Source organism: Calidris pugnax, unplaced genomic scaffold, assembly GCF_001431845.1.
Source record: "Calidris pugnax isolate Ruff unplaced genomic scaffold, ASM143184v1 scaffold44, whole genome shotgun sequence".
NCBI lineage: Eukaryota > Metazoa > Chordata > Aves > Charadriiformes > Scolopacidae > Calidris > Calidris pugnax.
The window spans coordinates 43,852,734-43,879,389 of NW_015094506.1; the positions used below are offsets into that span (position 1 = coordinate 43,852,734).

Consider the following 26,656-nt stretch of genomic DNA (forward strand, 5'->3'; position numbering starts at 1 on the left):
TTTTTCTTCACTATAGAAGAACAGCCTCAGGGTACAGATATCACCAATATTTTCTGTGGCTGAGATTGCAGAAGCAAAATGAAACAAATGACCCATGGAAAAGCAGTAAGCCCCAGACTTTCCTCAAACAGGCAAACAAAAATCTGTGATTTTTGATTCTAGCATTTTATTTAGAATTCCACGAATGCCTTTAATTTCCTTTATTTCCTTCCCCACCTCCCATGAAACACGTCTTAATTTGTCTTTGGATTCTTGCTACTTATGCATTGGGGGGGGTAGGGGAGCGCTGATGTTAGGTGTTTGCTCACAGGGAATCCACTTTAGCTCTTCTAGTTTCCTTCTTTCCTCCTCTTTATTAGCATCACTGAGGTTACTTCTCTGAGCGCAGAAGGATTTCTCTTTTGGCTCAAGTAGCCTCCCAAGTGACGCAGTCTAAATGCATTGGTTTGGTTTATTGCTGGCTGTGCTGGGTTCCTCTTTGTTAGTGCACCTGATTGTCCTCGGTAGCCTTCTGTTGATTCTCTAGTTTCTAGCAAAAGCTCAAAACCAACTCAGGAAAAAATCTGAATTAAAACTTTCTGTAAATACTAAACTATGTTTTGGAAAAAAGGTAACTATAAAGGTAGTATCCCTATGAACAAAAACTGTATTATGCTCTTTATTTAAACTATCTTCATTATATGTTATCACAGAGCAATGTTTAAGGTCAAAAAATGAAATCATATACTAGAAAGATTCTATATTGTTGAGTCATTTAGATAAAGAAAAGCTAACCATGTTGCTTGAAGTATTGTTTTTCTACCTAATGTACTACGTGCAGATCGGATTTATCTCTCTCTATTATGCTTTTACATAACTGTCTGGGAAATGTTGTTTTAAAAAAAAATGCATTTTTAAGCAGCATCTCAAACAGTGGATTAGAAAACCTATTCAGATTTAGTAAACCAAGAAAATTTGGAATTGTAATGACAAAATTCTTTATTCTTTAAGAAATATAAAGTTCTAGCTCTTTGTTAGGCTGAGGTAGATTATAAATGTCACTGATTCCTAGGGCTCAGTGTATTCTGCCTTGGCATATAGTATTTTTGTTCAAAAAGTGGATTCAGCAGGCAGTCTGTATTTTAAGTCCTTAAAAAGTCATTTCCAGCTGTGCTTTCCAAGCTTAATAAAATGTGATAGTTAGAAAGGAAGCAGTACCAATACCCTATGGGAGTGTTAAGCATTTGCTTTTATTTTTATGAACATATCTGAAGAAGTAGAATCAGTAGAGGAGTGAGAGGTAGAGGAATGGCTGTAGGACTACAGTTCCTGCCTCTCATTTCCTCCCTGGCTCCAGGGAGCAGAGCTGACTGCCTTCACGCCACTGGTGTGAGGGTAGTGCCTGCTATGACTGCATCCAGCCCTGGCCTGTGGTCTTACAAGGTATTTAGGTCCTAATTTGTTTAAAGCGCAAGTCTTCTCGAAGTTAATAAAATGTCCCATGAGCCAGCAGTGTGCCCAGGTGGCCAAGAAGGCCAACAGCATCCTGGCCTGCATCAGGAACAGTGTGGTGAGTAGGGCCCGAGAGGTGATCGTCCCCTGTACTCGGCATTGGTGAGGCCTCACCTCGAGTACTGTGTCCAGTTTTGGGCCCCTTACCACAAAAAAGACAGTGAGGTGCTGGAGCGGGTCCAGAGAAGAGCAACGAAGCTGGTGAGGGGTCTGGAGAGTAAGTCTTATGAGGAGAGGCTGAGGGAGCTGGGCCTGTTCAGTCTGAAGGAGGCTGAGGGGAGGCCTTATTGCGCTCTATAACTACCTGAAGAGGGGGTGTAGAGAGGTGGGGGTTGGTCTCGTCTCCCAAGTTACAGGCAATAGGATAAGAGGAAATGGCCTCAAGTTGCGCCAGGGGAGGTTTAGATTGGATTTTAGGAAACATTTCTTCACGGAAAGGGTTATCCAGCATTGGAATAGGCTGCCCAGGGAAGTGGTTGAGGCACCATCCCTGGAGGTGTTCAAAAGCCGGGTTGACATGGTCCTCAGGAATATGGTTCAGTGGTGTGTTTTTTTTGGTTTTGTGGTGTGTGGGTGGTTTTTTTGATTTTTTTATTATTATTTTTTTTTTTAATCAGAGTTAGGTTGATGGTTGGACTAGATGATCTTTAGGATCCCTTCCAACCTAGATGATTTTGTGATTCTATGATTCTATGTTATGTATGTGCTCTTTAAGTCTGTTCAGGCAGGTGACGGTTTTAAATACTCATTAAATCTGTTACGGTTATTACCGTATTAGGTATACTCTAGTGCTTTAAGGTTAAGGCAGGAGGACGGCTGACAAGTTTTAAACTGGGCCCCAGGCCCCAGAGTCTGTGCTAACTGGAAGATAAGCCATTGTGTCTGCTTAATTCCTGAGAAAACAAGTACCTTAAAGCCCATGTCACCCTCACCTCTGATCATGGCCATAGAGTTGTCAAACGACTGTGCATGGCAAGAAACAGAATAAGGATTGCACAAGTGCCTGAAGCAAAATCCTACATTTGCTGGTCCCTGGGTTAATAACTGGTAGTGTCTTTGCTGTATTTCATGTGACACGGTTTTTTTACTAACTCAAACTGGCCAGTTGGAATGTGCAAGTTCCTCTGTAATATTTTAAATAAACTGGATCTTAAATGCACTGTGGCTCTGGATATGATCTGGCTGCCCTTGCATCAGCTACCCTTCTGCTTGGTTTCATCATGCTCTCTGCGATGGCAGCATCACTCCTGGGAATACACAAGTGTAGAGATTTCTAATACGTTGTCTGCTGAGACGATAGAAACCATCAAAAGGCGCATATCCAACATGTGTTGCAGCTTCTGCTCTCACATAGGAATGACAGGAAAGCACTTGCAGGTGTTTCTGCCGTAGACCTGCTGTCCTTATGAAAACTGCTTTTCTTTTGAAAATGGTGTGATAGGATTGCTAGGGCTTCCCTAGTGGTTAGAATAGCAAATGTGAGCATCCATAGCAGGATGTCTGGCCACTGAACCCATAGAAAGTCCCTCTGTTTTGAAGTCCTGCTGAAATGCATTGTCCCAAAGCATTTTGTTAGGATTGCGGGGAATTTGGAATGAAGCTGCAGATTTTGGCAGTTTAGCAGGAGGTGACTGCCAGTCTGAGGCACAGATGGAGGTATTTGGAGAAGGCAAAGCAGCGTGGTCTTTCTGTTCCTTTCTTAAAACCTTCAGAAGGATTGGATTTTTAGCACTTGAAATGGCTTAATTTAGATTTTGAGATAAAATACAGCAGGGAGAAACAGTCTCTTTTCTAGTTCTCTTCCACAGATTTTTAGGTGGATTTAGGAGATCAGAACCATATTTTAATTTTATTTTGTTTAAGCAGCCTGGAGTTGCAGAATGTGATTTTATGACATCAGTGAACTCCACAGCAGATCTTGTATTTGTGGGCTATGTAAGTCTTTGGTGATATTTGCACCTTTTTAAAGCTCATGTTGCCAAGAAACTACTTCAGAGTTTACTATGGCAGTAGACTTAATCTGTGGGTAGTTCTTAGCACCCTTTTTTTTTCCTGTGCAGCTGAGAGGAAGGGGTCAGAAAATGAGCCTTCACATTCAAGACACTTGCTCTTTGAAGTTAGTAATTGAAGCTAGTGGGAGTTTAATATTAGTTTTAATAGGTTCATATGCAAGGCCACCTGTAGATACGGAGCTGAGTTACAGCAAAAAGTTGTGGGGAAGTAGTGGGGAAGTGTGGCTGCTGTCACCCCCAGCAGAAGCCGCTCTGTGGGCACACCTGCCTAAGGGGCTTCATTAACAGCCTGTGCAGCATGAGCTGTGCTGTCCTGCGGCTCGGCTGTCCTTTGGCCTCTCTGATCCATTTTTAAACAAAAGCATTTGCAGGCCTATCTTAGTAAACTAAAACGTGTTTGGCATGCTGAACTGTTAAGAGAGTTGATTTCTTACTGAGCTTTATGCCGTATTTCTCTGTTTCAGTTTCTTACACAGTGTTTTCTGTATTCAGGTACAGGGATGTTCTCTGCGTAGCCGTGAAGTGACTCACTTGGAATTTTGTGTTCAGTTGTGAACATGTGGTTGCTAAAATTAATCTGAGGCTTAGGTTAGTTTATTGTGAATAAACAAAAATAATTGGCTACTAGAGTGAAAGGTTGTTTGGTAAAGATTTTAAAGTTCAGTTAGCTTAGTCGGAATTTAAGTCTGTGTCTTAATAAACTTACTGGGAGGACATAAAAGGAAGATAACTTTGTAAGGAAGTCATAGTGGGTTGGTTATAAATGGTAATAGTGTAACATTGTCTGGTGACAATTGTCTGGTCAGATTTCTGACACTGGGTGAAATGCCTTGCCTGTGATTTTGTTAGTTTTATTTCTTCTCAAAAGAAGCAGTGGAAGACGTGCTTGATTCAGCAAAAATGAAAAAACCCACCTGTTTTCTTTCCTTCCCATTCTTCTGTGTTTGATCCCAAATGTTTAGAAGTGCAATTTAAATATATGAAGTATAATTTACATCTATTAATGTATAATAAATCTGAAATTTCATATCTTAGCACTTATTCAGACATCTGGTTAGAGAAGTTCATTATCTGGTGGATCCTTTGGGACAAGGAGATGACTTCTTGCCCCTTCCTGCCCTGTTAGTGAGATTCCAGCGTTCCTAGAACTCATGCTGTGCACATGCTCTTTGACAGTCTCTGGGTCTAGAGAATTGCAGTGAAGTAAATTTAGTGTATTCAATGTCCAGGTTATCTTCAGTAATAATCTTGTGATATTCAGTTTTTCTGGTATAATACATTACTTGGATGTACTCTGTTGCCAAGTGTTATATGCAAAAATGTCTCTTGGAACTAACTGTAACTTATAAATGTTTTAGGATGTTAAAAATGTTCCCTTATCCTATGTCATGCTTATCAATGTTTTGTTACTTTCATAGATTACCTTTCTCAAGGGATAGATCTATCTGGAATAGAAGTAATTGAAAATGACCTGCTTTTTATTGCAAGAGCTCGGCTTGAGGTGGAAAATCAGGCTAAAAGGTTGCTTGAGCAAGGTGTGGAGACTCAGGTAAAATACACTTTCTTTTTTACTTCCTTTCAGAGGTAAAGTGTAAAAACTCTGAGCTTGATTTCCTTTGTTTTGTGTAGCATTGCCTGATGGAGATGAAACATGAAAAAAATATTATGTGAGAAATTTTCACATGTACAAATATCCAAAGAAATTGACAAAACTGTCCTTGTACAATATTTGCAAGAATAAAATTCTTGCAGGATCTGACTCTGAAATTTGGGAGAAAGTAGGTGCTGATATGAAGAGTTGAACTGAAAACACTGTGATAAAAGCTTGGTGATTGATAGGACTTTGCAGTATGCGCAGTATCCTACATTGTCAATGTTGCCAAGCTTTATAGATAAGTCTGAAAAATACAGTTTCTAAAAACTGTAAGAAGGTTTATATGTTTTAGCTGTGCAGTAATATATTGAAATGATTTGAAAGATTTCCGATTAAAACTTTAAATGGCATTTTAAACTTTGAAGTAAATATTCACTGTAGGGAATATCAAAATGAATATGCATAATTACATTCATCCATGCTAAATGTAATTATCTACATTTTTAATAACCTGGCTATGGCTGTTATTTAACTATTTGTAGTATCATTAATGCTGCCTTCTTGCTTTTTTAAAAATTCATGTTTTTTATCTATACTTTTTAGTATTCTTTAAAAAAAAGTATTTTAAAATCCCCATTACTACAATAAGAGGAAAAATCTATTACAGGTTTCTATCAAATTTGGGTTTCAAATCAGAGAACAAAGAGGATTAGAACAAGACATTTTTATGCTGCTTCTTACCAACAGTTAAACTTACCTGTAAGTCAATGTAGCATTTGTTTATACTGTTGAAGGTTGACATGAATTTCCATATACAGAATGGAAAATCTCTTCATTAAACTGTCTTGGATCGATAATTGAGGATTAGAATTATCAGTATGTCTCAAACTTCTATGTAGACCTCTATTTCAAGTAATTTTCTGCTGTAAGAAGTCATGATTGTGGTAAATACCTTTGGCTATTTACTGAGAGCAAAACGGTAGAAAAAAAAAACCAACCTGTTTTTTGCTTGATTACTGTTCAAATGTTGAAACTCCTGGCTATTTGAGCATGTTGCTAAGCTGTGATCAGGCTTGTTACAAGCTGTGAAGCATATGCAATGTTAAATTATGACTGAACGAAGATAGGGCCTAAGAAAAAACAAGTGGACATTTATCTTAAATGTAGCAAAAGTCTTCATCAGTGTGTACTCCTCCTACTTTTTCATGCCAGATTTGACCTTCTCTGATAATTTTCTCTTCATATTAAGTACTAAAATGGAACTGACAAAGAAACCCTGGGGAAATCAATCCCACTCCACTTGAAAAATAGACAGATTTATTAGGTGTTCCAGGCTGTATCCAGGTAATCAAGAGATTATTAAAGTATATGCCTGTTGTGCTTTAGCCAGGGGCCTGTTTCCAGCAAACGGAAGATTGCTTGGAAGAACATTATTAGTGCTTGGTCATATCAGAAGTGGGGATGTTTTCATGAAGATGTGTTCAGGTGTGCTTTACATGTTTGTTGTTGGAGATGATTCATGGGTCTAATGTTGGAAAAATAGTGTGCTTTAGAAAATATGCATGCAGGCATTGCCCTGAAAATTTGGAATTTGAAATATGACTAGCAGATAGTGTATCTTTGATTCTTATTTTTTGTAACTGTGTGTTTTATTGACAAGCTAATTTATATATATATACCTTCCAAGCCCTGAGATTTCCCATAAGAGGACATGGGATCTTTGTCTTTTTTTGTGTTTTGTAGCACAGAATTCCTCAGATAAGCTGTATTCCTGCTACTAACTATTCTGGTAGCCAAGTTTATAGCTTTGAGAATAGTGCATCTGTATTTGTCCAGGTGGTTCTTCAGGTATTTGATATTCCTATTTGCAATTGTAGTTGTAGTTTTCACTTTTGTTTTTATCTGCTGTGTAAATAATACACGAGATCAGCTGCCTACGTAAGTGAGCTGTATTTCTGCATTTCATCTAGTTGTTTTCAGCAATGCCTTAAGAAGACAGTCGTGTCTCCATTTCAGAATATTTCGGTGTCCACCTGGGAGAGAAGCAGGAAGTGGAAATACATAAAAAAGTATCTCCTTTCAAGCAGAAGTCATTAGAATTTAGTGAATGTCATCTTTAGAATCCAGCTTTTTTATCAGAGATTCTGCTAGAAGTTACTCTGACAAAAAGAACAGAGTTAAAAAGTTCAAAATGCCCCTTTCAACATTTTTATGTATCTCCTTTGTTTAGATAAGAAATTATTTTTGTAATTTTATTTATTTAATGATGTTTAAGTCACATGCTAATGAGCTGTGCTCAGATTCCCCCAAATAATCACCAGCAGTAGCACATGAAAGTAGATACCTACCTCTAAGTGATAAATTGCATTGCAATTCACATTTTTATTGCATGTCCGTCACTGTAGCATGTGTGTATTTCTCATAAGAAATGATATCTCTTTTTCCCTTTTCCTTTGAAGTGAGGCACTAGCCATTGACTGCTACAGAAGTGAAGGCTTCCACTCATGTTCATGGTGGTATCTTTAAAGCAGCCATCTGGGTATAAACTAGAAGTGTCTGTCAGTGTGTCTAGACTTAACAGACTTTCATAGAGCTGCCAACCAGGCTTGTCTTCCAAATCCGTTTAGAAAGAGTAAGCCCTCATTGCTCTGGTTGACAAAAGTAATACAAATAATAGCAGACCTGATCAAGCGAGGGTACCAGTGGCTACCGGCAGGTTTTTTATTGTTGTGTATGCTTTGTTACACACTCCTAGTGTGCACAGCACAGACTGATGCTCTTTCGTAACCCCCAGAACAGTATCAAGAAAATGGATTTGAACCTTGTCCTAACTGTTTAGTCCTAAAGTCCCTGATAGCTTTCCTTCACGCTGTAAGCAGGTTAATGGCAGATAGAACAGATAGCTAGAGAGGCTGTTTTAACAAAGATGCATCAAGAACTTTATTAAAGCCACTGTTCTAAGAGAAGAAACAGCAATGTTTTCTACTTTAAAAAGAAAAAAAGATGTCTGTATTCATCTTGCAACTGCCTGGAGCATCCCCAGCATTTCTTTTACTCTCAGGATGAATTCTAGGCAGAGGAATCTAGATTTGCTCTTGACATCATGTCACCCATTTATTCAACAGCAGTATACTGTGTAAAGCAGATCTAAATAATAAGAAATTATTCAGAACAAGAGAGATTTGTTAAGATTACCATAACTCAATTCCGGATAGAACAGTTTTGCCAGACACAGTGTTGTGCCTGCTGCACTTACAAAGAATAAAACGTCTCTGCAGCTTAGCTTGCTTCAAACCCTTTCTGCTGTATGTTGTCATGCTTAGTGTGGGACTTGTCTCTTACAGCCAGGGATACTCAAACTTAGTTCCGTCAGGTAATGATAAGATTGGTAGCATTAGGAACCAGATCATGTGTATGCAGAAAAGAGGTGCATTTCCATTTCCTCCATCTTTCCTCCTCTGAAGAGGTAGTCCTAGTTCTGAGCTGAAGTTCACTGCTTTAAAAACAGTTAAGGGTCTCCCCTGTGTAAGAAGGATAGATTTTTGCATGTATGTACTTTGCTGTGTGAAATGGGTTAGGAACCTACACTCTTGCTCTTGATTTCACTGATACAAACTTTAGTAAATAGTTAGGATAATGCTGAGGACTATGGTATCATTAAAGATCACTTAAAATATAAAATATCCGTAAAGATCAAACAAGACCTGGTGTGGAGATGAGAGTAGAATTCAGATTTCCTTGGGTTTACACCTTAAATACAGTTTGTTTTGTGTGTTACAGAAGTGATCTGTATTTTTGACCATAGATAATAAAAATTTTCCTTCTTTGTCTCCTGGAGTGATCTGTAGGTATTTGACCATTTTTTAAAGGAAGATTTTGGTTAGATTATGTAATGTTTGTTGCCCAGTTTCCCTTATTTAAAGTGTGCAAATATATTTCCCTGCCTAGCATGGGTCTGGAGAGAGTTAAATTCACTGGTAATTCACTGAAATTGTTCTGGTGATCACATAGTGAAGTTTCTTAATCATGTTAGAGAAAGCAAAAAGTAAGTGTAAGCTTAATAGCTATCCTTTGTCCAAGTGAAAGTTAAATTGTGTCTGCGTTTTGTTTTAATACAATAATTATTTTCAAAATTAAGAGCTTTACTAACTATAACCTCAAAAAATAGAGGGGAAAAATCCCCAACAGAAATAAATCCTAAACTCTACTTTTGTAAGATGTTCAAATGCTGGATTTGAATACACGGGATAAATATGTAAACAACACAATCTGAACAAAAACGTCTCACTTAATTTCAGTATACCATCTTTATAGTATTGTCACTTTGGCTGTATTTGGGGACATTTTGAATTTTCATACTGTAACTCACTGAGTATAATTTGTTTGGTGAATTGTTCCGTTTTGCATTCTTTTTCATACTGAACCTTTCCTCTGAGTTGTTGTCTGCGTAATTAACCAGTTGTCTGAAGGTGATTACCAGGAAGTTGCTCAATTTATCTCGGTTCATGGTTCCCTGAGCTAGGTACTTATGTAGTACATCTCGCAGTGTTATGGCAAAATTGGTCAAATTAATCTGAAATCTTTCATACACCAGCTTTTAATCTTGAGTCAAGGATCTCTAACAACAGGATTTGTTATCCCCAAGGGAGTGGACAGGAAAAGGTGCATGTAATTGACCATTTTCTCTGGACGTGATTGTCAAGAAGTTGCATAATTTATTTCATTTTGAGTGAGTGCTTATGTAGTACAACGTGCAGTGTTAGGCAAGATTGGTGAAATTAATCTTAAATCCTTCATAGGGCAATGTTTAATCTCATGTCAAGGGTCTTAAACAGTACATGCTCTTTATTAGCCCATGGCAGCATTTTCCAGTCGTGCAAACAGACTTGGAGGTGTTTGAGATATTCAGATATTAAGAGTGTCTGGCAATGGGCTTCATTTTTCACTTTTTTGGTGAAGCTTGCAAAAAGATGATAATGTTGCATTCTTGAGTTACTTCTAGTCGTTACTGCCGAAGGTGTGGATGGCTCTTGTAGCACTGCTGTCTGGGCAAGGTCCTGTGATCTTGAGTTTCTCATTTCAATCTTGCATACTTTAGCAAGAGCATATGCCTCACTGAAACATCCTTTGTTCGAGATTAGTTTATGATATTTTAACACTTAGATTTCAACCAGAATATGCCGTCTTCTTTGCTTTTAATGCTTTCAAGTAAAATGGACTGTGCAAGTGGATGAATACAGTTGTCAGCTCTGTGAACAAGTGCTTGGCTGGAGAACAAAGTCTAATATTACAGGAGAATGTCACTTTGTGTGCCCCACCGTGGTGTAGTGGGCCTCTTAATGTTTATCTTTAGTTCATTTAGCTTAGGATGTGTTAATTTGCACATATTGATGTACTGTGCTAGTCAAAAGAAAAATTTAAACTTCCAGATGTTTTTACCTGTCCTTTCCTGCTTTTACATATTAGCTAGCATATTTTGTCATATTTTTAAAATAATATAAGCCCTTATGTACTTCAGAATGTGAATGGAATAGATTGCCATAATTGTAGATGTGCGTAACTGCATATGTATGCATAATTACAAAATTATCATTATAATAGCAAATAAAGTAGAAAAATATGAGAAAAGAACCCCTCCAATTTGACATACAACCAGCCATCTTTTTATCTGTATACTGTAGGCGACTCGCTTAAAAAGTCTGGAAAAACATTTTTTTTTAAGTCAAAGAATAGTCATTGCTGCTTTTTTTTTTTTTTTGTTCTGACATTTATTTCTACTTTGAAAGCTGTAAGTTGGAATTTAACCTCATCACTGTCAAAAATTTAACCAATATAGTATACTTTAGGCAGTAGATGTTATGTTTCCTTATTATTCCACAATCTTGATTCCCTGGAGGAGATCCTGATGGAAACTAGACTGAGACAACTATTTCATAATAAAGTGATTGACTACAATATGATATAGAAATGGAAGGCATTTTTGATTATTCAGTTTGAAGTCAATTACTTGAATCTAGAGTAAGAAGACTGAAGTATTATCTGTGAAACGGAAAATTTGGACCTGCTTGCTACTTTTGGCAGAGCATGAAGGTGGCAGCTATAGTTAACTTTAAATCATCTAGTTCTGCTTAGTGAATATAGAGGGTGAGATCCAAAGCTTTTCTTTAAATTCAAGTTAGCCACCCATTTTGCTACTTTTCTAATTCCAATATAGACAAAGAAGACATGTTATAGCTGTCATTGACTTTCATTGTAAAAGATCACAATGGTATTTGAGTCTGTTTAATTAAAATCCTACTAGCTTATACTGTTTTTTCTTTTACAATGGTTTTGTATGCATATAGAGAATTTTCACTTTATGTGTTTATATATCTTTACAAGTTTTACTCTGTCCTAACCTTTATGTATCTTTGTCACAGAAACATACTAAAGTTGCATTATTCAATTTTATTTTTTATCTTCAATATTATGGTTATGGTTTTCATGATCTTGTTAACTTGCTAAATCAGATTCCTTCATCTGGCCATCTGGTGCATGGCACTACTGAAGGAGTTTTCAATAAATCTAAATTAATTCTTCCTTGAACTATTCTATGACATAGCAATGTATGGCTCATCTAACAACCAAAAAATATCTTCCAAGTATGTGTTATATCCTACATCTGAATGGAAAACTTCATGGGGATTAACCAAACCGTATGAAATTTTCCCTTTACTATTCTAGTCTAAAAAGAGTTCATTTTATCTTAAAGTATGATCTAATGGAACTGAAGTGTTAACCATGCTTCAGTAATTCAAAATCACCAAGCTAAACACTAAGCATGAATTTATACCTCTGAACTATGGATTAAAATAAACCACAGATTTCTCAGCAACATAATCGGCTGATACTGATATAACCTAGAATATCCTTTCAGTTTCCATAGGAACAGATGATAGAATGTTTTGAATCTTGGAATAGCTAAAATGAATGTCTGGCTTTAATATGGTTCACTTTTATTTTGCAGCTTGCAACCTCTGCATGTAAAGGGCTAAAAATGTGCATAAAAAAGGACAGGTGGAATATTGGCAAAACGCATATTAAAATGTTTTTACTGGCAGTAGTAACAACAACAACAATAATAATAAATAATAATAAAAAATACGTTAAGGTGTTTCTGTGCATAATTCTTCAGGTGTTAGCTCTGTGTTTGATTATGTAGGTGCAAAAAATATTGCCAAATAGGAAAAGAGAAACCATTAACTGTGTGTTAGTGCCTCTTTAAATGTTTTACACCAACAAAAAAAAATCTGTCTCATAGGTCATCTTTAAATTTCATCTCCAGCTATTGCTTCATCTTACTGCATTGCACTGTATAGTTGTATTTTTTGATTGGAACCATTAATACAACACAAGAAAGAGCTCCATGTAGCCAGAAAGAACAGATCAGCCAAACTTACTGGAATATATATTGTGTTATACAGGTCGCTATGGCAAAAGGTGATAATCCAAGAACAGACAACATGCTAGCTGTTGTAGTACTTGCTTTATTACGTCTGACATCTCTGTCTTAACAGGTACTGTTGCTAAATCAGAAAAAATATGCTTTTACTGTAAAAACATTTACAAGATTTAAAAGACACCTCTTTGAGGTTAACGGATATGTAACTCCAGTATTGATGCAGAGAGAAAATATGGAGGCCTTGTTAACAAACCATTAGGAATCTAAGTGCCTGTAACCTAAGGCGTCGTGAATGCAGGTAGAAAGGATAATATGTGACTGACTGCTCAGTACTTGGGCATTTTTTTATGATATTTGATCTTTAAGTAATTTTCTATGTGGAAATTAGGATGGTACTGAAAGCAAAAAGAAAAAAAAACCCAAAAAGAAGCAAAATGAGTAAGAAGTAGCAAGTTAACTTGTGATAGTTTCTCTTTTCAGTGCAACAGTTTTTTGGTCTGTGAATGGAGCCACACTGTGCTAATGTAGTTCAAATAGTAAGTTTTTCAAATATCCATATTCCAGTATTACTTTCAGCTACCATCAATATAGAAGACTCATGAAAGCTGTAGTTATTAGAACATACAGGCAAGTTTAATAGCAACATTTTGAACATAGAAGGATTTTCAAATAAAAGCAATGTCTAGGGCTTTCCTGCTCAGTATTGGAATATAATTTACGTTGTGAATGTGCAGAGAATCTTGTGTTGCATGTTACTTTTGGAATATTGATCCTCTTTTATTAATGGTTCTGGTTTGCACTTTTGCAGCATCTTTTAGAAAATTCCTCACAAACTGTGTAGTAGGTGGTTTAGACAGGTATTAGCAAACCTCATTCCACAGTTGGAGAGAAGTTCTAAATGACAAGAAGTAAGCAGGAAGGCTCTTAGCAAAGTATTTGAATTTGTTAAGTTTCTATGCTTTAACAGTTAGGCAACCCTGGCTCCTTTTAACAGGTTTTTTTTCATGAAAATAACTTTTTTTCCTCCCCTACCAAGATAACTTTAATTTTCTTAAATAGATCCTGGAAGCTTCTGTTTTCTAACCCAGTAATATCCCCAAGTGTAATTGTCTATCTTCTGAAATATATTGCAGTTAAAGTAGAATAAGCATTGTAAAATCAATGTAAATTATAGTTCTTTAATTTATACCCAGCATAAAGTTTCTTGGTGTGGGAGTGAGGGCAAAGGACTAGCTAATTAGGCATTGAAGGGCCCCTCACCTTTGTGAATTAGTTAACTCTTCTAGGAGTTTACCTTCCCAGCTCTGGACAGGTACGTGGCCATGCAGCTGTGGAGTGTCCTTACCTGCATTTGACTCCACATCCGCTTCTGATAAACATCTGTAATGTTCAGGGTCAGGTTTGGTCCTTATAAAGCTGAAAGATTATTATGCACCAGGGATTGAAGTTATGAAGTGTCTATTAGTAAAACAAAATGTGCAAGGTTTCTTTTTGGTGATGAGGTAGTACTGGGAGATATTTTTGTCACAATATATTAGGGGCTGTAATTCAGATTATGGTTTCAACAAAACCTTCAAACTTAATTAGGCCCAAGTTAGAGAACTTTTTCCTGTCCTTTGAATTTTTTTTTTTTTTCAAATCATATTAAAGCAGAGAACTGAAAAATCAGTTTCAAAGATTTGGATTGCTTGACTACCTCCACTGGGACAATGGCAATGGCAGCAGCTTCTATCGCAGTATCTAGGAATGTATGTGTTCAGGATTAGGGCATACCACCATACTTTTTTCCTCCATCTTTCAGCTGTATACCATTATACTTTGAGTTCTTGAGGCCTCAGAATGCCTTCAAAAGCATCTGAATTAAGAAGCATCTGATCACTCCAGCCTGACCTTGAATGTTCCCAGGGATGGGGCATCTACCACCTTTCCGGGCAAACCTGTTCCGGTGTTTCACCACTCTCAGGGGAAAAAATTTTTTCCTTCTATCTAGTCTAAATCTGCTGTCTTTTACTTTAAAACCATTACCCCCTGCTAAAAAGTTTGTCCCCATCTTTCCTATAAGCCCCTTTTAAGTACTTGTAAGACTGCAGTAAGGTCTCCCAGAGGCTTCTCTTCTCCAGGCTGAACAACCTCAGCTCTCTCAGCTTGTCCTCATAGGAGAGGTGTTCCATCTTTCTGATCATCTTTGCGGCTCTCCTCTGGACTCACTCCAACAGGTCCATGTCCTTCTTATGTTGGGGGCCCCAGAGCTGGACACAGTACTCCAGGTGGGGTCTCACCACTCTCAGGGGAAAAAATTTTTTCCTTCTATCTAGTCTAAATCTGCTGTCTTTTACTTTAAAACCATTACCCCCTGCTAAAAAGTTTGTCCCCATCTTTCCTATAAGCCCCTTTTAAGTACTTGTAAGACTGCAGTAAGGTCTCCCAGAGGCTTCTCTTCTCCAGGCTGAACAACCTCAGCTCTCTCAGCTTGTCCTCATAGGAGAGGTGTTCCATCTTTCTGATCATCTTTGCGGCTCTCCTCTGGACTCACTCCAACAGGTCCATGTCCTTCTTATGTTGGGGGCCCCAGAGCTGGACACAGTACTCCAGGTGGGGTCTCACCAGAGCGGGGTTAAGGGGCAGAATCACCTCCCTTGACCTGCTGGCCACACTTCTTTTGATGGAGCCCAGGATACGGTTGGTTTTCTGGATACTGTCGGCTCATGTTCAGCTTTTAATCCACCAGTACCCTGAAGTCCTTCTCAGCAAGGTTAGTCTCAAACCCTTCATCCTCTAGCCTGTATTGATATCAGGGGTTGCTCAGACCCAGGTGCAGAACCTTCCACTTGACCTTGTTGAACTTCATGAGTTTTGCACAGGCCCACTTCTCAAGCCTGGATGGCATCTAGACCCACAGACATGACAACTGGACCACTCAGCTTGGTGGTGCCTGCGAACTCGCTGAGAGTGCATTCGATCCTATGGTCTGTTATTCATGAAGATATTAAACACTGCTGGTCCTAATGTGGACCCCTGAGAGTCCATCCACCCTGCGGATTTGTGTCTGAAATGCTCCCACAGATCACTCCATGGCTCAGCCAAGCACAGCAGAACTGGGAATTGCTCCCTCTTTGCTGTTAGTGTCCCCTGCATGCTGCTGGAGCAGGGGCTCAGGGCTTTGGGTGCCTTGGCCAAGAGACCGATGTGTCTTGTTGATGATCTGTTAGTGCTTGTGGCTATTAATTGTACATCTGCTGGACTTGTGTTCCACAGAGTAGTTCTCGTCAAACTGCAAAGCAGACAGCCCAGTGAGATGTTGACAATAGCAAATGAAGCATGAAACAGCCTTCCCTCTTCCCTTCCCTCTGTGGCAGGTAGTACACTGTGGTGTAAGGAATTCATAATTAGTTGATATGAAGCATAGGCTAAAAAACACTGACTTTAAACAAATATTGAAAATAGCAGAAAGCAGGAGACTGCGTTTTGAGGAAAAACCTGCTTGGATAGACACATGCATATTTAATCAGTCTTTAATAATTCATGTAATATTAGCGTGATGCATATGGTAACACAAGTATTTAGTAATGGTTTTGGCTGAAATTCTAAACCTAATTGTGAATTGTTGCCTTTTTAAAATATCTTAAAATTATTTGCAAAGAGTTAGAATTGACTTAAGTAAACAATAATATTACTGCAACTATGCCTGCTATACATACTTAACTGAAAGTAGTTTAGTCCTTAAAGTTATAAAGCTTTTATTAGCCAAAAAGCATGTCTGATTTTCCACAAATATTTTTGTGCCGTGACTTCTTGTGATGCCTTTACTAGAGAATCCATCACTATCAAAACTGTCATTTTTTCCTTTATTGTTTTTGTTCTGACAAGGTGCTGCTTTATGTTTGCTAGTCTGAATTAGGAAAAAAAAAAAAGGCAGCTGCAACAAATAGCTTAAAATCCAGCTTTATGTTACAAAAACAACAAAGAAAGGGAGACATTGGTTTTGCTGCTCAATTTTCTAGGTTTCATAACGTTTTATGTTTGTGATATTTTATTAAACTGGTGAAGTTAAATTTGTATCTTACTGTACCTTTCCACACTTGACCCAGATTTATAACATGATAAAATTCCTCAAGTTTTCATTAAATGGGCTTTGAAGAATTTTGACAGCAACTCTTTTAAAAGTTTTTTAACAAAGTGTGGTATTTCTTTATGTACAATAAGGTGCAGATTGTTTGAGCAGTTCCTTGAATAATCAGTAACTTAAATCCCGAGGCAAGTCCAGCATTTCCACTGGGTAAATGTGTTAGAACTGCAGAAGAAAGGGAAGCACAGTATTTTTTGAAGAGATCTTATGCCAGATGTCCAAATGTGCAGATTTTTGCAGATCCACCTGATTCATTTTCAGAGATGTAGTTTTGCCCCTTATATGGTGTGCTTTCCAGAGTGAAAGGCTTTTTAACTCAGCAGAGAGTGATTTAGTCCTCTTGGGAAAACAGGACTACTCGGGAAGTACCTGAGCATAGGTTTTAGAAGCCCACCATTTAGGGACCATGTCTGTGGTGTAACAGAGATAAAATGGTGGCAGAGATGGTCATGACAGTTTTTTCTTCAATCTAGCCAGAATTATTAGTTCATGCCAAAACATATCCCTTGTACTCTGGTTGCTGATCCGTGCTGAAGCGTGTGTTAACTGCTGCTGCCCCTTAGTCTTAAGGAGCGTTGGTGTGGGAGCACGTGCCTGCACTGCAAGCTGGATGGGGCAGGGTGTTGGTGTTTTCATTCTGCTCTCTGGTCATAAAGCACAACAGTGGTTGTTGGGTGCGGGTACATACTCCCTCTCCAGAGCTCAGGTGATGCTTGGTTTTGTGCAGGAGCTGGGAAGAAGGGAAGCTGGAAGATGAACTGCATTCAGCCTTTCCCCCTCCCTCCTCAAGCACTGCATGTGAGCAAAGCTGAAACGTATGTGCATAATGGGAGTAGTGTGTGCCGGAGTAGGAGTTACCAGCGAGGAGAATGGGAGGGTGCCATATGTTCCCCTGCACTGCAGGTTTTACTCTTCCCTGGAGACTTGTTCTGAAATCCTATTGATTTCTTGTCCAAAAAAAATTTAGTTGTCTTGCAGTACTTGGTCAGTATTGGAGGAGATTTGGCTGTTATGCTTAGTGTTGCTATCTTTGCAGTTATTGGGATGTAAGCACCGACTTATCTGAGGAAAGCCTAAGTCACCTTGTTCTTTGTTATTAATGTTAGATGATGGATTTTCCTGAATTCAGATCTAGGTCAGTATTTATTTATTATTATTCTTGGTTTTTTGGGTACTGCATATTGAAAACCACGTTCCTGAAGCACGTATGTATCACCCAATAGAAATTTTCGGTATGACATTAATGTTACTCAGTTGCTTTTTGCTGCAGTTTTTTTTTTTTTTTTTGCCTAGGGCAATAGAAATTTTCGGTATGACATTAATGTTACTCAGTTGCTTTTTGCTGCAGTTTTTTTTTTTTTTTCTGCCTAGGGAGATGCTAATGCATGAGGCCTTTTTTATTCTGTCTTTCTACTTGACTCTTGCTTTATCCCTTTTTAAAATGCTAACTAGGAATCTGAGTTTCAAAGTTCTCTACAAATAAATAGAAGCAACCTTTCCACATACAGAAGACTTTTGGTTGCTGTGTTGCTACAGGCCGTTCTTCTATACATTTGGAAAATTCACATGCCTTTAATTTAGCCAGGAATCAGCACTTCCACCACACTTTAGAAGTAAACTTAACCTACTTCATGATCAAGGATATTTTCCTCCTAAATATCAAGTACCATTCTCCATGGAGACCCTCTGACACTGTTCTCATATACGGCACAGTGGGAAAGCATCACCGTGTGAGTTTATGTTGCTTCATTGCAGGTTCTAAAGGAATCATAAAATTAATGAATTCATAGATTTCTACGGTGAACTAAGAAACCTTCTGCTTGTGTAGCCTGACCTGTGTAGTGCTGGATACAGACTTAAATTCATTAGGTGGTGAACTGGAAGGTATGAAGAATAATAACTATTATGAGCTCCAAATTACATTCTAAAGCAGGGGATTTGATAACTAGTTAACTTTTATTGGGCTGATCAGTCTTGAATTTTAAAAATAACGTAGTCTCTGCTCTGAGGTGGTTGATACAGCAAAGCTGCTGCAAAAATAGAGTGGATCATTGAAATTATGCTCTGGCCTGTGAACATCTGAACATTGATCTAATGCGTATTATTTTGAAATGCAAATTGGTTTATAATTATGTTCTCTATTCAGTTTAGAAATCTTACAGTTTTGTAGAACGTCTTTGGGATTTTTTTCTTCCGAGAAAGTAAGTTTTAGCATAGCTTTTACTTCTGACAGAGATTTTTTTTTTTCCTAGTTCTTAAACAAGTGATAAGAACACTTAAAAATGTTAAGTTGTTAACTTTAACTGAAAATTGGACCTTAGATTAATTCTTTAGTCTACAACTGAAGTATTTTTCCCCACACTGGAAGGGCCTCATACATTGTGCCTTCACAGTTTTATATGGAGGAGGGAACTTAATCCTGCATCTTGATAAATAAGGGTGCCTAGATATAATTTCTCGTAAGAAACTGAACTCCTCCTGTAAAGACTGTTTCCATTGCACCTGTATACAATTTTTATGAACAAGTGATTAATTCCCTTTTTTTTCCTTGAAAATTATATTAGTAAATACAGCATGCCCCAGGTAAAAGGACTAAACGTTCTAAAACACTGACATGTTTTTCACGCATAATGCTATTATGTATTCCAATTTCTATAAGGGATGCTTGCATCTTTTTTTTCCGTAACACATTGTGGCCTTATTTATATTTCATGGTAAGTTCACAGTTTTTGTGTCATTCAAACAAGGGAAAATACTAGGGGGACAACAGCTGAATTTTAATAATGGATGAGGAAGTGAATTGCAATTGCCGTAGTTTTCCTAAAGCTGTTTTAGTTGACGATCTTTGTCAACAATGCCTTTGAATCTTTTATACACATGGAAGTTTTTTACCTCTGAGTATTCAGAGGACATCTGATACAGCTAATGTCTCGTTTGCTTTAGAGTTCAGAATCTATTTTCCATTTTCCTTCCATCTTGTAGGCCTCTGTCTTAAAGTTGGAATAATTATACACAAAGCATGAGTCAATTAAGAACTTGACCACTAAGTAGTGGCCATTCACACTGCTGCTCTACAGGGTCTGGGCAAGATCAGGCAACTAATATTATTTGTCATAAATTTTTAGTGTCCATTTCTTCCTCTAGATTTGTGGGTTTCTTGAGGAGGGTGGGGGCGGAGGGACTACGTTAAACTTAAGGTTCTAGTTATTGTGCTTATCTCATGCATTAGACCAAGTTGTTTGTTGATGTCAACTAGTACATTTCTGTTGTAGTCAAAAACTGCTGTGCAGGTTCATGGAAGCGGAGACATTGACACAGAATTCATGAAAACCTGGCATGGTGTATGATTGTACATATGTGCTAAGAATGTTATTTTAACTGAGAATTTATTGAATTTTGTCACTAAGGGTCATTATTTTTATTGTTTTGAAGTGACAAGGAGTTTTTGCTGTCATGTAAGCGTGGATGCACTTTTGCATAGTATCCAGTGGTGCAGCAGCATCACAAGTGAAACTTAGCTTGGAGCACTAGGCATATTGTAGCAGTCAGACAGTAATGTTGAGAGGGAGCCTTTATTTTATCTCCCTCAGTTGGGATAAAATTTCAAACTAGTGATGTAAGCACCGTATTAGTGTTTTTAAATAAAGATCGAGGTTTTGGGGTTTTTTTTAAATATATACCCCTAAACCAGAGAGACATCATGTTGATTTTGAGTGGAATTCATATTTGTATGCATTAATATGTCATTTCAGTTTGTACAGACACCAGTGTCTTTGTTTTGTGAATTCTAAGACTGCCCACCTGTATAAGTTGTGTGCCATCATGGCTAATTGTCGCCTGCAAATTTTAACAATCCTGTCATCACTTCTGCTGTTTTCAGGTCCGTAAGGGACAAAGTTGAGTAGTACCAGAGTTGGGACTGACAATGGGAGACACAGGTGTTCGAAGTGTTCCCGTGTTTTGAAGTGGTTCATATACATACTCTTTGAATGAGGTTATCCCACCCTGTTCTTTATGTCCATTTTACATCAGTTCAGTCTAGACCATGTTTTCTTGGCTTACTTAAGAGAAAGCCACTTAAAATAGTGTCATCCTTGCTTCAAATCAAAATATATATCTCTCATTCAAAGGTACGTTACTCTGTCACAGAAATAAATTACTGTGGTTTGGCATGAGTTGTTTCTGACAAAGCCATCTTGGCTATTATTTAGCACCATATTAAAATTTCCTTGTGCATATCAAAAGGTAATTTAACTGTGCAGTCAAATGTAAATAAGTTATTACTTTGTAGCAATAAGACTATATAATATTACAGTGCTGTTTGATGGTCCAGCTTTGAAGAACAGAAATGTAATGTATGAAATGCTAATTTCAGAATACCTCCAGTGTTAATGATTTGTTCTATGAGAGCTTTAAACTAATGTCTTGTTTGGATTTCAACTCAAGTTTCTGGGAATTGGCTCAAGTGGGTTGGTAATTAAGGTACTTTCTGGATGTAATTAGTGGAGCATACTGTAATTAATAAACTTGCAATCACTAAATGTAAAATGTGTTCTTAAAGTACTACAACTTGAATAATGAAAACATTTACAACCTATATCATTCATGGAGAACAATAGTACTCCTTAATGTATTTTGCAGTGAATCAGTGAGCTCTCTTCTTCTTCAGCCCCCGCTGCTGACAGTTATTTTAAGATCAGAATTAATACTTATATATATATACGTCTCCTATAAATCAGATGGATTAAAGAAAACAAATTTTTGACAATACTGAAGTTAAAGTATGTTTTCAAGGGTAGGTTACACATCAGCTGTAAATGTATAGTAGAATTCTTCTGTAATAAATTGTTTATGAAAAGCCTGGATCACTTGCTAGGTAGTAAGCATATTATTCTACTTGTTCTAGTCTTTTACTTCTGTACGTAGCTGGGCACACCTAGTTAAGAAGTGGGAACAATCATTTTGAGAGCTACTATAATTGTTTTTCTGACAGCCAAATGGGATGATAAAATGAAAGTAACATCATCTTCTCTGAAACTTTTTTCAAAAATTCACATAGTTGAAGACAGTTTCTGACCAGCTGTTAAATTGTATGTGGAAGTGTGTGCATTCTAAGAGAGCTTCATGTTGCCTTGTGGGATGTAGCCATGACTCATTGTAGCTTTTCTGTTTTTGTTTTCTGGAAGTCACCACTTTGAAGGTTGGGTAATGGATTGGGTGGGCAGTTGCTATGTGACAATTCTCATCTTCTTATCAGGTGATTTGTGCCCTGAATTGTTCAAGTCACATTTACTTCTTTTTCTGCTTTTTCTGTCTAATCATGCAGGTCAAAATTTGCAAAGGGATCCTTGTCCATAGTCCCTACAAAAAAGGGGATGGGCAACTGGTAGAGTTTTCCTTGGGCTTTCAGTTTCTTTTTTTTTTCTTTTCAGAGGAGTTTGTTTCTTTGACTTTGAAATCTTTGCACCAAAATAGTCCGTTTCTTGAGCTCATGATAGCAAAATTTATCTCTACTTACAGCTGTGATTCTGTTAAACTATTTTAGAATACTGATTTCCTGCTAATAGAAACTTTGTGTTTTTCGAGAGTGTGTCTATCCCTACGTAATATGGAGAAATATGCTAGAAATAATGAAGGTTAAAGTTTTTTACCAGCAATTTTCTAAATGTACAGTAAGCAGCAACACATTTCTGAAAGTTTTCATGATCACAAAACTAACAAAAAACCAAAGATCACTGGTCCAACCAGTTGAGGGAACAATTAAAAACATTAAAGATGTTGCTGAGAAGCAGCTTTTCTTTTCTTTTTATTTTATCTTTTTTTTTCTCGTTTTCTTTTCTTATTACTGAGATGATGTTGGGGAAAATACATCTACTTTTTCAAAAATCAAAATAAAGGGATGTAGAAGATATTAATATGATTATGTAAATTGGGAATGTGCCCAATTCAAAATAGTCTAAGCTGTACTTTGTCTCAGTAATAGGGTTTAGAAGAATTTCAGAAAAGAGCACAAGAAAGCTTAGGAAATAACTGGTGTGTTCTGGCAATACTTTTGTGTCATCAGGAGCTTTGGTTAGTTATTTCTACAGTTAACTTTAAAAACAAAGTAGACTTTGTCATAATACTCGTTTGCTATTGCTCTGCTTTCTCAGTAATGCTAGGGAACTCCAAAAATGCAAAAAAAACCAAACCCAAATTACATTACCATTGTATTTGTGATAAACTGAAAAAACTTGTTAACTACTATTGACTTCTTTGCTCATGAGAATCTTAGACTATGCCTGCATTTAGGAACAAGGACATGCCAATATGTGTTTTGTCTCTTGAAAACAGTGAAGCACTGAAAAATCCAAATGGTGTTACTGTGGTAAGGTGTTCACATGGAAGTATTCCTGTATATTCTGCAATTTACTTTTTTCAAGGAGATCTTCAGTAGCGTTTCAGTGGTTATTACCTGTTTCAGAGGCATTGATGATGTTTACAACAATGTGGAGGTATGTTTATATATGACAACTTGCTAGGTTAGAGGAAAAGAATGGGTTTTTGTCAGGAGGTGAATTGTGTTTGTTTTGCTAACTTCTTATACAATTTATTAAAAAAGATAACAATATTTTAACAATGGCATTATTTTAAAAATAAAACTTTTTGTCATGTTTTAATCTGCCCATAATGCCAGGACTTGGCTGGCATACATGGTGTCAAGAGGTCAGTGAAAGATGACTTTTGGTTATAGCTTAAGTGCACAGAGATTACAGCTTAACTGAGCAATGCAATAATTTTGTTATTATCTTCAAGGTTAGGAATTTTATAGCAGTTGCCCGGTACTCAGTTCAGTAGGTTCCCTTTCATAAATAACCATCATAATGGGCCCTGATAAACAGAGAAATCTGTGAGTTCTCAAACAGATATCTTCTGACCAAATTTGTTCTCATGCAAAATAAGCGCTAAAAGGCACTTTAAGTAATGCATATATATAAAACTCATCCTGAGCTGCTGACTGCTGCAAGTTAACCTCAGCTGTGTGCTTGTATATGACATAAGTGATGTCACACTGTTTATCCAAATGACATTGTCACAGGAAATAGCTATTATTAGCCCAAACATTTCCCTTTTGGGAATCTGTTGGAACCTGATCCTGCCTATTTGAGTTTATATTGATACAAGTCCCTGAAAAGGTCATGCCCTTTTATTACAAAATCTTTTGCCTCTTTTTTTGCTTGAAAAAGCAAATGAACAACACCTGAACATAATTATGCCCTTTGTCTTGCAGATGACCCAAACAAATATTTAACCCCCAAGAAAGTTATATAAAGTCCCTGATCTAGAGTTTTTGTGAAAAGGGATATCATATTAGGTGTCAGAACAATTCCACAAAGTTCAGAGGTGTTGTGAGGATTTATGAGAAAATTTGTGTAGGGTCAACCTAGGATTCAATTAGCTTGAACGCAAGCATTTGGAGCTGTAAAGTCAGAAATTTCTGCCAAAGTTAAAAATCTGTATGCTAGACATGCAGTTTGATGGTTGTTTTTGTTAGTATAGGCTATCTGCAATTGAATGAAATGTTGGAAAATAGGTATTCCTTCTGTCTGTAGCCATATAAGATAATGGATCTGACTCTGAACAAATGCAAATTATAGGGTTCTTTAGTTTGAGGTCCAGCTGGTTTTTGTACCCTCTTGAGCCTTTTAAAATGCAATTTGAAGACTTAAAACATATAGTAGCAACAAGGCTGAGCATTGAAAATGCTGGTTTTGGTTTTTCTTAATGAAAAATGGGCTATATTGTGGGGTATAAATCTCTTTGAAGAGTCATCTTAATACACACTGATGAAATTCAGCACTTTACTGATGCTTGAGCCAAAACAAGATCCTTTAGTCAAAGAAGTGTTCAGTCATTATCATCACTGCAGGGTGAAAGATGATACCTTATATAGTATAGTTTACCATACTAAATGAGGATTAGTTACTCCTTCAGTTCTCATTGCTGATTTGGGATGGATGCATAGGACTATACAACACTTAGGCCTGGAGAAGAAGCCTGTGTATGTTAGGATTTATTTTTAGATTATCAAATCATCCTTTGATCCCTGTGAAGGTTAAAGAATATTTTATTGTTCTTGAGATTTTTGTATGTAGACAGACACAAGCATTTTCCCTGATGTAATGATTCAACAAGCAAAGTTCAAATGATCAATAAGAAACCATAATTTCTGCAATGCTGCCTTATGTGCTCTGTCAGCAAACAAGGAGAGTGAAAACAGATTCATCACCTCCCTAGAGAAAGAGGACAAGTCAGTAAGGCAAATACAGGGTTTGGGGGGTTTTTTGGCTGACATCAGATCTAGGAATCCTTGCCACAGTTTTTCTTAAGTTTGCCAAAAAAAAAAAAAAAGAAATTGTAGTTTGTCATTTTAGAAAAGTACATTTTAAAATACAGTTTAGATGGTGCACTTCATCTTGTCAAAATAAACCCCCTTTTTTTTTTTCTTTTTCTGTAACACTCCTTTTTAAATCACAGAGGTGAACACAAAGGCCAACTACTTAGTATATTTTGCTAACAGATCCCTTTCTGTGGAAGAGGCTTGTAAACCAGGATTTAATTCAGAAAAGAAAATAAGCCTAAATTACTATAATCAGTGAATTTTTGTTCAGATCGATGACAAATGAACTAATACTCTAGAACTTTAATATTAATATCAATGTCTGAAAGGACACCAAGGGTCAGATGGGTAAAGCATGAGCAAAATATCTAAACCCTGCTTAAGTGACAACTGTCCATTAGGAACAAACAAACGCCATTTTTTTGCAAACAAAGTCACTGCTTCTGTGGCTGTCCTGAGAATGTGAAGGATGTTGTAATTTTTTTTTCTCCAGGCTTAGTCAATGGTTAGAAGGCCTGTAAGAGAGAGAGCCATTTGTAAATCAATATCTGGATCTAGAATCTATCAGGAGGGTCCGAACTGTACCTGGGATGGCTGAGGAAGCGGTGGGTGATTACAGATGATGGCGTGATTACAGCGTGTTACTGACTTCTGTAGAAGTCAGTAGCTAGAGGTTAGGGGGGTGTAGTGCTTGTGTAAATAAGAAGCCTTTATTTGCTTATTAATCTTCTTACAACTCAAAAAGTTAAACTCTATGTGGTTGTTTCTTTGGCTTAAAGCTACCATTGTGTTTCTGCATAGAATGAAATGTTACAAGACAGCTGACTGTGGGGTGGTAAAAAGCTGACAAGTTTCTACAGTTCATTTATTTTGTATGTATGTATGGCTTGTAGAGCAGTCCTCCCTGTCTTGACCCTTTCACAGCCTGTTGACTGAATGTGTTCCATGCTTTAGACTGTGTTTTGGTGTTAAATAATTGTTGATAGCTGCTTTTCAGTAAACCTCTTGTGTTTTAAATGTATTCAGAACTTGTCTCTGTTGGTCTGATACTTGAACAACTGCTGATCCTCATCAAATGTTTATTATTTCTTGTCATAGTTAGAGGTTTGTGAATATCCCACAGATTTCCACCCCCAAAAATCCAAAGAGCTAACTGTACAAAAGCACTGTTCAGTAGCAAACCTTTTAATGGGCTGTGGTTAACCATGCTGTTAGATGAGCTGTTTTAAGTTGGTTCAACCACTGATGGTTTTTGTGTAAAGCGTCCTTTCTAGAGTTCTGCCAGAAAATAATAGTGTGAGACAACTTGAAAATACTCTGACTACTATATGCTTATTATTTGGAAAGCCAACTTTAGAGAAATACTAGTAGGTCATCTTTGAGATTGTTTGTTCCTGACCAAAATTGTTTGATTTGCACTTAACTTCCAATAATGAGTACTAATAACACAATTCAAATGGATCAGTTTATTATATGACAGTGAAATAGGTCCGAGTCAGGAGACACCATTAAATCACTTAACCGACCTCTGCAACTTGACATTATTTCAACTGGAGCATTTTATCCTGAAGAGATGTGCCACAATCAGGACCACGATCCTGATATCTGTATG

At 37.2% G+C, this 26,656-nt stretch overlaps 1 protein-coding gene across 1 annotated transcript in view; it reads left to right on the forward strand.

Moving 5' to 3' along the window:
* The window catches only part of COG5 (component of oligomeric golgi complex 5), a 188,214-nt gene that overhangs the window by 75,931 nt on the left and 85,627 nt on the right, over positions 1-26,656 (forward strand). Inside the window, exon 8 of the mRNA XM_014963365.1 lies at positions 4,922-5,052. Within this exon, the coding sequence (XP_014818851.1) occupies positions 4,922-5,052 (131 nt within the window). The remainder of the gene's footprint in view (positions 1-4,921; positions 5,053-26,656) is intronic.